Raw genomic sequence first — 14,497 nt, forward strand, 5'->3', positions numbered from 1 at the left:
TAAACTCAGTTGTTTAGTTACATCTTTCTTGTACTGAACAAAATAGAATAGAGACGGCATAGCTCCTTGTCGGAACCTCAGAGAGTGTAACCAGAACTGTGAGTAAATCAGGAAAGGCTGATCGTCGTGAGCAGTGGCCCAGCCATTTGCCCAGTGGCATCCTCTCTGCCTACCATCCTCCCTTCTCCTTCCCTCCCCTTCACCTCTTCACTTCCTTCTTCCTTCATTCATCTTTTTTTTTTTCCACATACATTTTTCATAGAGGAAGGAAGAGGGAGAGAGAGATAGAAACATCAATGATGAGAGGAAAACATTGATCAACTGCCGCCTGCACACCCCCTGCTGGGGATAAAGCCACAACCCGGGCATGTGCCTGACCAGGAATCGAACCATGACCTTCTCTGGTTCACGGGTTGACACTCAACCACTGAGCCACACGGGCCAGGCGTCCTTCATTTATCTTTACTTTGCACATCCCTCAGGTAAACCCTGCCTAAAATACAACAACTACAGTCATCCCTATTGGATGTAAGCACCAAAAATCAAAAAGTAAATCAGACAACAAACAAAAAAACACCTGGAAATTCTAGCTGCTTTTCTCGTAGACAAGGCCCTGCCTGCGGTGAGTAGTGGGGAAGTGTCTGCTCAGTCCTTTTATCTTTTCTGTTCTTGTGTCTTCGTGCTGGGTGACGGTCTCACAGTCAGGAAGTGTGGTGCAGTCTCCATTTGACTCGCTCTCTTATTTTTCTGTACAGACCTGCCTTGGAATTACCATCCCAGTTACGACGGCTGTCTGTTTCTTTCTTACCAGGTAACTTCCCAGCTGCTTTGCCTTTAAATTTTTTTTTTTAAGGGCGGAAATTCTTTTCTAATTTATTGATTGACTAGAGGCCCAGTGTACAAATTTGTGCATCAGTGGGGTCCCTCTCCTGGCCTGCGGGATTGGGCCAAAACCAGCTCTCTGACATCCCCCGAGGGGTCCCAGATTGCAAGAGGGCGCAGGCCAGGCCAAGGGACCCCACCAGTGCATGATCAGGACCAGGGAGGGATGTGGGAGCTGGCCAGCAGGAGAGGGACCACAGGAGGGCCCCAGGGCGTGTCCAGCCCATCTCACTCAGTCCCGATCGGCCGGACCCCAGCAACAAGCTAACCTACCGGTCAGAGCATCTGCCCCTGGTGGTCAGTGCATATCATAGTGACTGGTCAACCAGTTAACTGTCTACCCCCTGGTGGTCCGTGCACACCATAGCAAGCGTTTGAGTGGCCTTAGCATATCATTAGCATATTACGCTTTGACTGGTTGAACAGGCGACCAGACACTTAGCATATTAGGCTTTTATTATATAGGATTGGTTTTAGAGAAGAAGGAGAGAGAGAGAGAGAGAGAGAGAGAAAGAGAGAAAACCATCGACTTTCTGTTCCCCTTGTTTAGGCATTCAGTGGCTGCTTCTTGTATCGTCCTCAGCAGGATTCAGACCCACCAACTGAGCTACCCAACCAGGGCTGCTTCGCCTTCTTGAACAAATCTTTACTCTTATTTTTAAATTTGGGGCTAACGTTTTATTGAAATACTAGAAGCCCGTTGCACGAAGATTCACGCAATAGGCCTTCCTTCCCCTGGCTGCTGGCACTGGTTTTCCTCCGGTACCCGGAACCCAGGCCTTTGGTCTGGCCGCAGCAGAGAAGCCAAGCGTCTTCAGTCTTCAGTCTTCACTCCACGCCTGCGTATGCAAATTAACTGCCATTTTTGTTGGGTTAATTTGCGTCGTCGCTCTAATTGGCTGGTGGGCATAGCAGAGTGACACCAATTTGCATGTTTCTCTTTTATTAGTGTAGATAAACAGAAAACTGCATAGATTATAAACTTATACCTCCATGAATTTTCAGGGTCTGAAATGACTTCTTATTTGTTTAACTTTTTTTTTTAATATATTTTTTATTGATTAAGATATTACATATGTGTCCTTGTCCCCACGTTACCCTCCACCACCCCCCGCTCATGCCCTCATCCCCCCGTTGTCCGTGTCCATTGGTTAGGCCTATATGCTTGCATAAAAGTCCTTTGGTTGATCTTTCCCCCTTACCCCTACCCTCCCCTACCTTCCCTCCAAGGCCCGACAGTCCAATCAATGCCTCTCCGTCTCTGGATCAGTCCTTGTTCATCAGTTTATGTTGTTCATTATATTCCACAAATGAGTGAGATCCTGTGGTATTTATCTGCTCTCCAGCTCCATCCATGCTGTGGCAAATGGTAAGAGTTCCTTTTTCTTCTTCCTCTTCTTAAAGAATCCCTTTCAGCATTTCATATAATGCTGGTTTGGTGGTGATGAACTCCTTTAGCTTTTTCTTATCCGTGAAGCTCTTTATCTGACCTTCTATTCTGAATGATAGCTTTGCTGGATAAAGTAATCTTGGTTGTAGGTTCTTGGTATTCATCACTTTGAATATTTCTTGCCACTCTCTTCTGGCCTGCATGGTTTCTGTTGAGAAGTCAGCTGACAGTCGTATGGGTACTCCCTTGTAGGTAACTGACTGTCTTTCTCTTGCTGCTTTTAAGATTCTCTCTTTATCTTTTGCTCTTGGCATTTTAATTATGATGTGTCTTGGTGTGGTCCTCTTTGGATTCCTTTTGTTTGGGGTTCTCTGCGCTTCCTGGACTTGTAAGTCCATTTCTTTCACCAGGTAGGGGAAGTTTTCTGTCATTATTTCTTCAAAAAGGTTTTCAATATCTTGCCCTCTCTCTCCTTCTGGTACCCCTATAATTCTGATGTTGGTACGCTTGAAGTTGTCCCAGAGGTTCCTTACACTATCTTCATATTTTTGGAATCTCTTTTCTTTTTTCTTTTTCGGTTGGGTATTTTTTGTTTCTTTGTATTTCAAATCTTTGACTTGATCCTTGGGATCCTCTTGTCTGCTGTTGGATCTCTGTAAATTATTCTTTATTTCAGTCAGTGTATGCTTAATTTCTAGTTGGTCCTTTTTCATGTCCTCCATGGTCTCACTATACTTATTGAGGGATTCATTAAATTTATCGGCGGTTTCCATAAAATTCTTGAAAAACCTTATAAACGTGGCCTTGAACTCTATATCCAGTCGTTTGCTTTCCTCCATTTCTGCCATTTGTGACCTGTTTCTTTGTCTCCGCATTTTGGCTGCTTCCCTGTGTTGATAGAGTGGCCCTGTGCGCCAGGTGTCCTGTAGGGCCCAGTGGCTCAGCCTCCCCAGTTACCTGAGGTGGACACTCTTGGTGCACTCTTGGTGCCTTGGTTGTTGTAAGATCACTGGGAGGAATTGACCTCCAGGCCAATTGGCTGTGAGAATCAGCTGTGTCTGAAGTGGGAGAACTTCTGTGCTGAAGACACCCTTCTGGGGCAAGACTTGCTTCAGTAGGGCTTTGGTGCTCACTGAGTCTGCTCCCTGAGTGTGTCCCTTATGGATCTGAGGAGTTGCAATCTGGATGGTCCCCCTCTGACCACTGGGTACAGTGGCTCCTGGATCTAAGGAGGTGCTAATTCAGCCTCTGCCTGAGGCCACACAGCAGGAGCCACGAAGAGGCTCAGCTGTGAAGCAATGCAAGCAGCTGCGGGGCCTTGGGCCTTCTCTTGGAAGTTCCGGGTCTGCCTGGCCCGGCTGCAGTTAGGTACATTCACATGCAAAAGCCTCTGCCGCAGCCTGGGTGGGGCGGGTCTCAGGGAATCAAAGGGTGGAGCAAGCAGCTATGGCTGATTCTCCGCCCAGCCCTAAGGAGTCGAGCGTCTCCGTGACCCGATAATTGCTGCAAGCACCTCTGAGGGAAAGCCGCCCTCAAGTTCGCCCGTTGACCGACAGTGCAGCTTCTCCCCGTATGAGTCCTGGGTCCCCAGAGACTTCCCGGAACCGGAGTTCAGAGCAGTTGGGAGCTTGTGATTCAAAAAGACAGCCGCGTCCTCAGGTGCCACTCCCTTTCCGCGCGCAGGAGCCGCCGTACCTCTGCACTTCACCTCCGCAGCTCCTCTGGCTCTCAGTGTGCTTTTCTTTCCTTCTAGTTGTAGAATTTACACTCAGCCAGCCTTCCTGTTGTTCTGGATGATGTCCGCTCTGTCCTTTGCAGTGTTTTTCAGTTGTTGTGGGAGGCGACAATTTCCCGGTGTTTATCTATGCCGCCATCTTAGTTTCTCTCCTAACTTTTTTTATTGAAGTAACATTTCCATATGCACATCTAAGCACTCAATTTGATGAATTTTGACAAATTGATACACCTCTCAGGAAGCTGAACAAAACTTATAGCATATTCAACTCCATCTCCCTTATTAAAAGTTCTTTTTGGCCCTGGCCAGTTTGGCTCAGTGAATAGAGCATTGGCCTGCGGACTAAAGGATCCCAGGTTCGATTCCAGTCAGGGGCACATACCCGGGTTCCAGGCTCGATCCCCAGTAGGGGGCATGCAGGAGTCAGCTGATCGTGGTTCTCTCTCATCATTGATGTTTCTATCTCTCTCGCCCTCTCCCTACCTCTCTGAAATCAATAAAAATATATTTTTTAAAAAGTTCTTTTTGGCAATATCAAAATATCCCAAGATTTTACATATTGTCCATCTAATTGCCCTGCTCCATCCATGAAGAATGTCCTAACAGAGGTCTATTTTCACTCCACAGGTACACAACTAAAGGGTTTCTTCTCCCTTAAGAATTCTTATAAACAAAAGCTCACTGAGAACGTTGCTAGGTGGATCTCATTTTCACTCCTCCTGGAGACAGCTCACAAGTGGAGGAAAAAACAGTGTGGCAAAATGATTATCTCAGAACATTACTACTCTTCTGATGAATTTGTAACCTAATTATAATGTTTATGGTACTTGTATTAGCTACTTATACCTGCATCACAAACTATTCTTAAACTTAGCAGCTTACAACAACAAGCATTTATTTATACTTCTGTGAGTCAGGAATCTGGTGGCAGCATAGTTAGATGATAAGGGTCAGGACCTCATAAAGTTGCTGTCAAGGAATCCAGCAGAGGTTCAGGCCTTTGAAGGCTTAATGGGACTGAAGTATTGAGTTACCGGATAGACTCATTTACATGGTTGTTGACAGAAGGTCTCAGTTCCTTACCAGTGGGCCTCTCCCTTGAGTTCCTGAGTGTCCTCAAACATGGCAGCTGGTTTCCCCCAACTACGTACACCTAAGAGAGTGGAAAGCAGAAACCACAAAGTCTTCTATGAACTAACCTTGGAAGTGATGTCCTTTCACTTCTGCCATATTCCATTGCCTTCACAGACCAATCCTGATATATGTGGGAAAGGACTGATATTTGATAGGAGACGGATGTCAGGAGGCAGGATCATTGGGAACCATCCTGTATGCTGGCTATCACAGCACCTTCTCGTATATACAAAACCTAGAAGATAATGGTAGCCATTTACAATTATCATAAAATTCAGCCAAATTAAGTGGCAACAATTATCATAGGATTTTTATTCCCATAAGATGTGTCAGTTATGGGAATGAATTTTCTAGCTTTTTCCAGTTATAGTGTTCCCATTGAATATTATATATTTTCCCTTTTGCTGAGAAAATCCCCTGGTCTGTAGCCACATATTTCTCATTTTGACTTCATATGTAAGCCTTGGTATAGTTCCAAACGATTCTCCTTAACACTTAGCAGTTAGGTGCCTGTTCATCACATCATTGTTTTCATAGGTATGAAAAAGCCAATGACAAAGTCCAGGGTCTCCCAAAGTAGTTAACCCGAGAAATATTTTTATCTCTGAACAGATGTCCATTTGTCTTCATTTTCATTTCTGAGTTCTCTATCCTTCCAGGACACTGGAATCAAAATGAGATAGAAACTCTTCAAGAAGTTGGATTAAGGTATCTTTTCCATGAAGACCTTGTGTGCTGGCAAATATGGGAACAACTTATAAGTCAGTTAACCAGAAATCAAGACTTGATAAAAAATCTTCAAGGCAAGACATCTGATTTGCCCAAACAAGGTGATTCTTCCTTTCAGTTGTGGGCTGGAGAAACTACTCACGTTTCTGAAGATGGGAACTGTACAATTAAGTTTCCAGGGAAAGTTAAAAGTTCTAATGGTATAAAAACTCAAGAGTTTCCAATTAAGACCCACAGGAATTTCTGGAAGAAAATGTATCTCAGAGAGTCACAGAATTATCAGAGTAGGTGTCAGCAGATTGATGGAAGATGTAAACTGTACAAGTGTGATCGTTGTGTTACGAGAAGGACCTCTCATGACCACGATGATGATCGGGAAGTACAGAAAGGCGTGAAGTCCTGTAGCCACAAGAATTGTGGGAAAGACTTCATGAAGAAATCATTCCACCATAGTGTAATCAACTCAGGAAAGCAAACCTCTGATGAGAATAGAAAAGGCCTTGGGTCCAGTCTTGAAGTTCATCAGCAGTTGCACCTAGGAGCAAAACCCCATATTTGTAGTGAGTGCGGGGAGGGTGTCAGTTATAGTTCAATGCTTTGCACTCATCAAAGTAATTCCACAGAAGAGAAATGCAATAGGAATGATGAGTGTGGTGAGGACTTTAGTCAAAACTCACATTTGCAGATCTATCAGAGAGTCAGCATGGGAGAGAAACCCTACAAATGTGAAGAGTGTGGGAAAGGCTTTATGTGGCGCTCACGTCTTCATGTTCATCGGAGAATCCACACAGGAGAGAAACCCTACAAATGCGGTGTTTGTGGGAAGGGCTTAAGTCGGAGTTCATATCTTCAAGCCCATGAGCGAGTCCACACAGGAGACACACCCTACAAATGTGCTGTGTGTGGTAAGTGCTTCAGTCGGAGTTCACAGCTTCAAGTCCATCAGCGAGTACACACTGGAGAGAAACCCTACAGTTGTGCTGTGTGTGGTAAGAGCTTCAGTCATACCTCAACTCTTCAATCTCACCAACGAATCCACACAGGAGAGAAACCCTACAAATGCGGTGTTTGTGGGAAGGGCTTCAGTCAGAGTTCACTTCTTCAAGATCATCAGCGAGTGCACACAGGAGACGCACTGTACAAATGTGCTCTGTGTGGGAAGAGCTTCAGTCGGAGTGCACATCTTCAAGCCCACCAGCGAGTTCACACTGGAGAGAAACCCTACAAATGTTCTGCGTGTGATAAGAGCTTCAGTCGGAGTTCAAATCTTCAAGTTCATCAGCGAGTCCACACTGGAGAGAAACCCTACCAATGTGGTGTGTGTGGGAATAGCTTCAGTTGGAACTCACAGCTTCAGTACCATCAGCGTGTGCACACTGGTGAGAAAACCTACAAATGCGATGAGTGTGGGAAAGGCTTCATGTGGAGCTCGTGTCTTCATGTTCACCAGAGGATCCACACAGGAGAGAAACCCTTCAACTGTGCTGTGTGTGGGAAGAGCTTCAGTCGAATCTCAAGTCTCCAAGCTCATCAGCGTGTCCACACTAGGGAGAAACCCTACAAATGTGCTGTGTGTGGGAAGAGCTTCAGTTGGAGTTCACATCTTCAAGACCATGAGCGAGTCCACACAGGAGAGAAACCCTATAAATGTTCTGTGTGTGGGAAGAGCTTCAGGCGGAGTTCACATCTTCAAGCCCATCAGCGAGTCCATAGAGGAGACAAATCCTACAAATGTGCTGTGTGGAAAGAGCTTCAGTTGGAGGTTACATCCTCAAGACCATGAGCGAGTCCACACTGCCAAGAAGTCTTACTTATGAAGAGTGTGGGAAAGGCTTTATGAAGAGTTTGTGTCTTCATGTTCATCAGAGGAACCACACAGGAGCAAAACCCTACAAATGTGCTATGTGTGGAAGATCTTCAGTCAGAACTCAAGTCTTCAAGTTCATCAGTGAGTTCACAGTGGAAAGAAGCCATGGAAATGTGAGACATGTGGGACAGGCTTTAGTCACAGTTCATGTCTTCAAGAACATCAACAAGTGTACAATGGAGAAAATCCTGCAAATGTGCTGTGTGTGGGACAGGCTCCAGTCAGACCTCAAGTCTTCAGGTTCATCATAGTATATATAATGGAGATATGTCCACTACTAGTGATGATTGTGATAACAGTGTTCTTCAGAACTTAGACTTCGGACTTCCATCAGATAACCTACACTGCAGAGATTAGATATAGAAAGTTTTGTTTTAAGAATTCAGGCATGAGTTGGGTTTTTTTTTTTTACAGTCATCTGCATCCCATTGGAAGAAACCTCTTGGTTACATGAATGTGGTCAGTATTCTAGCAGAGCTTAAAATGTCAGTTCTTAAAAAAAAAAAATGTCAGTTCTTAAGAGAATGCACCCCAGAGAAACCCTATAAGAGTGAAACTATTTGTCAGAACCTCCACTTTCACTAAAATCTATATAGGATAGAGGCCTTAAAAATAAAGACCAGGACCTTAGCAAAGGTAAAATGATGGAAATCCATGTCCATGAGAGTGTAAGTTCTATGGCAGCAGTTCTCAACCTGTGGGTCGCGACCCCTTTGGGGTTCAAACGACCCTTTCACAGGGGTCGCCTAAGACCATCAGAAAACACATATATAATTACATATTGTTTTTGTGATTAATCACTATGCTTTATGTTCAATTTGTAACAATGAAAATACATCCTGCATATCAGATATTTACATTACGATTCATAACAGCAGCAAAATTACAGTTATGAAGTAGCAACGAAAATAATTTTATGGTTGGGGGTCACCACAACATGAGGAACTGTATTAAAGGGTTGCAGCATTAGGAGGGTTGAGAACCACTGCTCTATGGGGTCAGGAAGTTTATTTCCTGCTAAATGACCATGACCTCAGACCACTGCCTAACAAGTAGAAGGTGCCTGGAAATGTTTAACTTAATGGAGAAGAATACCTATTATAAATAGGATAACTACAGTAGGTCCTCAGGTTACATCAGAGATCCGTTCCTATGGCGCGACCTAACTCGATTTTCGCCATAAGTCGGAACCCACCTAATTAAGCACCTACATCACTCACGTGGAGCACATACACAGCAGTAATGAAGTGAAACAGTAAAAAAAAATTTGTCTTGTTCCTGTTCTTAGGGGAAATGGTTTTAGTTTTTGCCCATTGAGTATGATGTTGGCTGTAGGTTTGTCATATATGGCCTTTATTATGTTGAGGTATGTTCCCTCTCTTCCCACTTTGCTGAGAGTTTTTATCAAAAAAGGGTGTTGGAACCTGGCCAGTTTGGCTCAGTAGATAGAGCATCAGCCTGCAAACTGAAGAGTCCCAGGTTTGATTCTGGTCAAGGGCACATACCTTGGTTGAAGGCTTCTGGCCCTGATCGATGTGTCTCTGGCACATTGGTATTCTTCTCTGTCTCTCCCTCTCCCATTCTCTCTAAAAATCAATGGAAAAATTATCCTCAATTGAGGATTAAAAAAAAAAAGGTGTTGAATTTTGTTGAATGCTTTTTCTGCATTGATTGATAAGATCATGTGATTTTTGTCTTGCAGTCTATTTATGTGCTGTATCACATTTATTAATTTGCAAATATTGTACCAGCCTTGCATCCCTGGAATAAATCCCACTTGGTCATGATGTATGATCTTTTTAATGTATTGCTGAATTTGGTTTGCTAAAATTTTATTGGGGATTTTAGTGTCTATATTCACCAGGGATATTGTCCTGTAATTCTCTTTCTTTGTCATGTCTTTTTCTGGTTTTGGAATTAGGATGATGCTGACCTCATAGAAAGAGTTTGGAAGTGTTCCTTCCCCTTGAATTTTTGGGAATAGTTTGAGGAGCAGAGGTGTTATTTCTTCTTTAAATATTTGATAAAACTCCCCTATGAATCCGTCTGGACCAGGGCTTTTGATTATTGGGAGCTTTTTTTATTATTACTGCTTCAATTTTATCAGTAGTTATCAGCCTATTCAGGTTTTCTGATTCTTCCTGATGGAGTTTTGGAAGGTTGTATTTTTCTGGGAATATGTCCATTTTGTCCAGGTTGTCCCATTTGTTGGAGTAAATTCATTCATAGTATTTTATTACAATCCTTCAAATTACTGTAGGGTCAGTTGTTACTTTACCTCTTTTGTTTCTGATTTGTTTATTTGGGTCCTCTCTTTTTGTTTACTGATGAGCCTGGCTAGAGATTCATCAATCTTGTTTATCCTTTCAAAGAACCAGCTCTCCGTTTTATTTATCTTTTGTATTGTTTTTTTTTTTTGTCTCTATGTCATTTATTTCCACTCTGATCTTTATTATTTCCTTCCTTCTACTTGTTCTGGGCTTTTCTTGTTGTTCTATTTTTAATTCTTTAAGTTGTAGTGTTAGATAACTTATTACCAATTTTCCTTTTTTTTTTTTTTTTTTTTTTTTGAGGTAGGCCTGTAGAGCTGTGAACTTCTCTCTCAGGGCTGCTTTCACTGTGTTCCATAGATTTTGGATTGTTGTATGTTCATTTTTTTCTAGGATGTTTTCTTTTTAATTTCTTCTTTGACCTCTTTGGTAACCCATTCATTGTTTAATAGCATGCTATTTAGCCTCCATGTATTTGAGCCTTTTTATTGTGGCTGATTTCTAATTTCATGCCATTGTGGTCTGAGAAAATACTTGATGTGATTTCAGTCTTCTTAAATTTGTAGAGACTTAGCTTGTGCCCTAACATGTGGTCTATCTTTGAAAATGTCCCATGTGCACTAGAGAAGAATATATATTCTGTAGCTTTGGGGTGGAATGTTCTGAAGATGTCAGTTAGTTCTATCTGTTCTAGAGTGTCATTTAGGATTGCTGTTCCTTGTTGATTTTTTTGTCTAGAAGATTTATCCAGTAATGTCAGTGGGGTATTAAAGTCCCCTACTATGATTGTTTTGCTGTGGGTCTCTCCCTTGATATCCTCCTGAAGTTTTATTGTATATTTAGATGCTCCTGTATTGGATACATATATGTTTATCAGAATTGTAGCCTCTTGTTTTATTGATTCCTTTAGTATTATGAAGTGGCCTTCCTTATCTCTTGTTATAGCCTTCACTTTGAGGTCTGTTTTGTCATACGTAAGTATTGCTACCCCAGCTTTTTTATTCATTTCCATTTGCCTGAAAAATTTTTTTCTACCTTTCACCTTCAGTTTGTGTGAGTCCTTTGTTCTAAGGTGGGTCTTTTTTATTTTTATTTTTATTTTTTTTTAAAATATGTTTTATTGAGTTTTTACAGAGAGGAAAGGAGAGAGATAGAGAGTTAGAAACATCGACCAGCTGCCTCCTGCACACTCCCCACTGGGGATGTGCCCGCAACCAAGGTACATGCCCCTGACCGGAATCGAACCTGGGACCTCTCAGTCCGCAGGCCGACGCTCTATCCACTGAGCCAAACCGGTTTTGGCTAAGGTGGGTCTTTTTTAGACAGCATATATATGGTTTATCCATTCAGCTACTCTATGTCTTTTGATTGGAACATTTAAACCATTTACACTTAAGGTTATTATTGACAGGTACTTGTTTGTTGCCATTTTTATTCTTTATGCCTGTGTTCTTTCTCCCCTTTCTATTTTTTCTTCTTTTTTAAAAAATATATTTTATTGATTTTTTTACAGAGAGGAAGGGAGAGAGTTAGAGAGTTAGAAACATCGATGAGAGAGAAACATCGATCAGCTGCCTCCTGCACACCCTCTACTGGGGATGTTCCCGCAACCAAGGTACATTCCCTTGACCGGAATCAAACCTGGGACCCTTCAGCCCACAGGCCGATGCTCTATCCACTGAGCCAAACCGGTTAGGGCCCCTTTCTATTTCTTCTTTTTACAACAGCATTTCTTGCATTGCTGGCTTGATGGTAATAAACTCCCTTTGCCTTTTTGTTTGTTTGCAAAGCTCCTAATTTCTCCTTCAATTTTGAATGATAACCTTGCTGGCTAGATTCTTGGATTCAGTTGCTTGTATACTTCAGTATCACTTTGTATACTTCTTTCCATTCCCTTCTGGTCTGATGTGTTTCCATTGAGAAATCAGTTAATAGTCTAATGGGAAATCCTTCGTAGGTAACTTTCTGTCTCTCTCTGGCAGCCTCTTACTTTGTCGTTGACATTTGCCAATTTAATTTCGATGTGTCTTAGTGTAGGTCTTTTTGGGTTCATCTTGTTTGGGACTCTCTGTGCTTCTTGGATTTGTGTGACTATTTTCTTCCCAAAGTCAGTGAAGTTTTCTGTCATTATTTCTTCAAACAGGCTTTCTATGCTTTGCTCCGCTTCCTCTCCTTCAGGCACCCCTATTATATAGATGTTTCATGTTGTCCCAAAGCTCCCTTAGACTCTCCTCCTGCTTTTTAATTTTTTTTTCCAATTGCTCCTCTGCTTGGTTGTTTTTTTCTACCTTGTCTTCTAACTCCCTGATTCAGTTCTCAGTTTCTAGTCCACTGTTGAAACCTTCCATGGTGTTCTTTATTGCAGTTATGTCATTCTTCATTTCCTCTTAATTCTTACACATGGTGGATTTCTCACCCAGACGTTTGAGCATCCTTTTATTACCATTAGTCTGAATTCTTTCTCTGACAAATTGCTTGACTGCATTTCATTTAGTTTCTTTTCTGGTGATTCCTCCTTTTCTTTCATTTGAGGGTTGTTTCTTAATCTCCCCATTTTTTGTTGTTCCTTTGTAATTGTTTGTATGTATTTGATCAAACTGCTATGCCACCCAGAATTTTTGTATTGGTCTTATGTAGTTGATGTTTTGTGGGACCCAGTGGTGCAGTCTCTCAGGTCTCCTGAGCTGGATGTTCTAGGGAGGCCCCCTACTTGAGATATTTGGGTTCTCCTGATGTAGTTAGGTCATGAATGTTATTGTCGCATTTGTGAATGGAATCTCCTTTCAGGTGTCTGATTATGTGGCTCGCTCCCTACCATGTTGTGCCACCCATTGTGGAGGTGTTGACCAAAAAGCACAAAATACAGCACAAGACATGACACAGAATGAACAGAACACAAATATCCACAAGACACATAACCCTAATAAAAGTGACCACCAGAGAAAAGAGAATTAGGAAAGAGAAAAGAGAGCAAGAATGATAGGAAAAAAATATAGAGAGGAAACATAACAAAACAAACATAAACCAAAAAAGCACAAACAAAAAAAAAAACCCAAAAGGTGTGGGGGTGGTGGTGGGGGGGCAGAATCTGCAGGTGCAGAGCTTAAATAAACAAAATAAGATTAAGGAATTGGAGGAATAGGGGAAGGAACATGGTTTAAAATAGAGGAAGGAGAAAAGAAATAAGAAGATAATAAGATAATATGTAAATTTTAAAAGATGTGTTTGTTTATTTTTTTGAAAAGGAGAATAGAGGAGAGAGCATATAGGCCTAAATTAGGAAGTGAGACAAGTTAAAAATTTAGGGGAAGAAAAAAGCAAGAGACAAGAGAAAAGAAAAAACTGAGTAGTGAAATAAGAGAAAAGAGAAGGGGAAATGGAGTAGGAGTAGGGAAGAGGAAATGAGATATATGAATAAACCAAGAGACTAGAATAATAACATATCAATAAAGCATATAGAGAAGATCAATTTTTAAAAAGGAGGGAAAGAAAAACTAAAACAGAGAAAGGGGAAGAAAAATGGGAGGGATAAAAGAGAAGAAGTAAAGGTACAAACTAAAAATAAAAATCTTTTTTAGATTAAAAAAAGTGTTGTTCATTTCAGCCAATTTTAATGCCCCATGGGAGCTGGTTTAGGACCCCCCTCTTCTGTCTGCCAATTCTGGGCTTCCTGTTAGGTACTTGGGTGCTAACCACTGTCAGGCACAGTCTTGGCTTTTAGCCCCTGCTTGAAGCTCCAAGCGATCCACCGATCCTCTTTGTGTCCTGTGTCCATCTTCACAGGCCTTGGCTGCCAGCAGGCGGGGCCAGTCTATCCTCTTTGCCAGTCTGCCAACTGTCAATCTTAATCACTCAAGCGGCTGTTTGGTTTCAGGGAATAAGATGGTTGTTTTTCCCTGACCCAGAGCTACTTCTCTGCAAGTGGCTCAAAATATTACTCTACCCTTGGTTGGACGGAGATCCTTGTATGGAGACCTGTGGGGTTGGCTGGCACCCTGGAGTTTATCAGTCTTCTCCCCAGAATGGTGGGGAGGACGGCCCCTCTTCCAACCCAGTCACTGAGGGCTCCTTGAAACTGCTCAGACCTGGAAATTTGGCCTCTGCCTTCATGTCCTCTGTAAAGCTCAAAATGCAGAGTGTGACAGGCTGTGTCTCCTGCCCTGAGGCTACTGGGAGGGGTAGCTCCTCTGGGGAGAAATGGCTGCTTAGGTTTGGAAGCCTAAGAACCGCCCAGAGCAGGACCCCTGGCCACGGCTCCCTGCCCTGCTTCCCTCCCCTGCCTCTCCTCAGGCACCTCAAGTCCCTGCCTCCCTCCCTGCACTGAAGTGATTGCAACTGAAAAGTCCCGTGTTCTGGGTTTAGAGAATAAAAACAAATACAAAACGAAAACAACAGTGAAACCGCTGCTTTCCCTCCCCCTGCACCACACTGCTTTTTCCTCGCCGCGCAGCCTTTCGCCGCTGTGGTCTTGGGTCCAGGCTCCAAGGCCG

At 42.7% G+C, this 14,497-nt stretch overlaps 1 protein-coding gene across 2 annotated transcripts in view; it reads left to right on the plus strand.

Annotated features, from left to right (window-relative positions):
* Nucleotides 1-14,497, plus strand: part of LOC132216765 (zinc finger protein 233-like) — a 29,826-nt gene that overhangs the window by 7,245 nt on the left and 8,084 nt on the right. Inside the window, exon 4 of one of the 2 annotated variants that reach the window (XM_059666247.1) lies at nt 5,801-8,233. The exons of the other annotated variant lie outside the window; for it this stretch is intronic. Coding sequence (XP_059522230.1) covers nt 5,801-7,653 — 1,853 coding nt within the window. The 3' untranslated portion in view covers nt 7,654-8,233. Of the gene's footprint in view, nt 1-5,800; nt 8,234-14,497 lie in introns of those variants that run through there. 2 annotated transcript variants of the gene reach the window in all.

Source organism: Myotis daubentonii, chromosome 15 (genome assembly GCF_963259705.1).
Source record: "Myotis daubentonii chromosome 15, mMyoDau2.1, whole genome shotgun sequence".
Classification (NCBI taxonomy): domain Eukaryota; kingdom Metazoa; phylum Chordata; class Mammalia; order Chiroptera; family Vespertilionidae; genus Myotis; species Myotis daubentonii.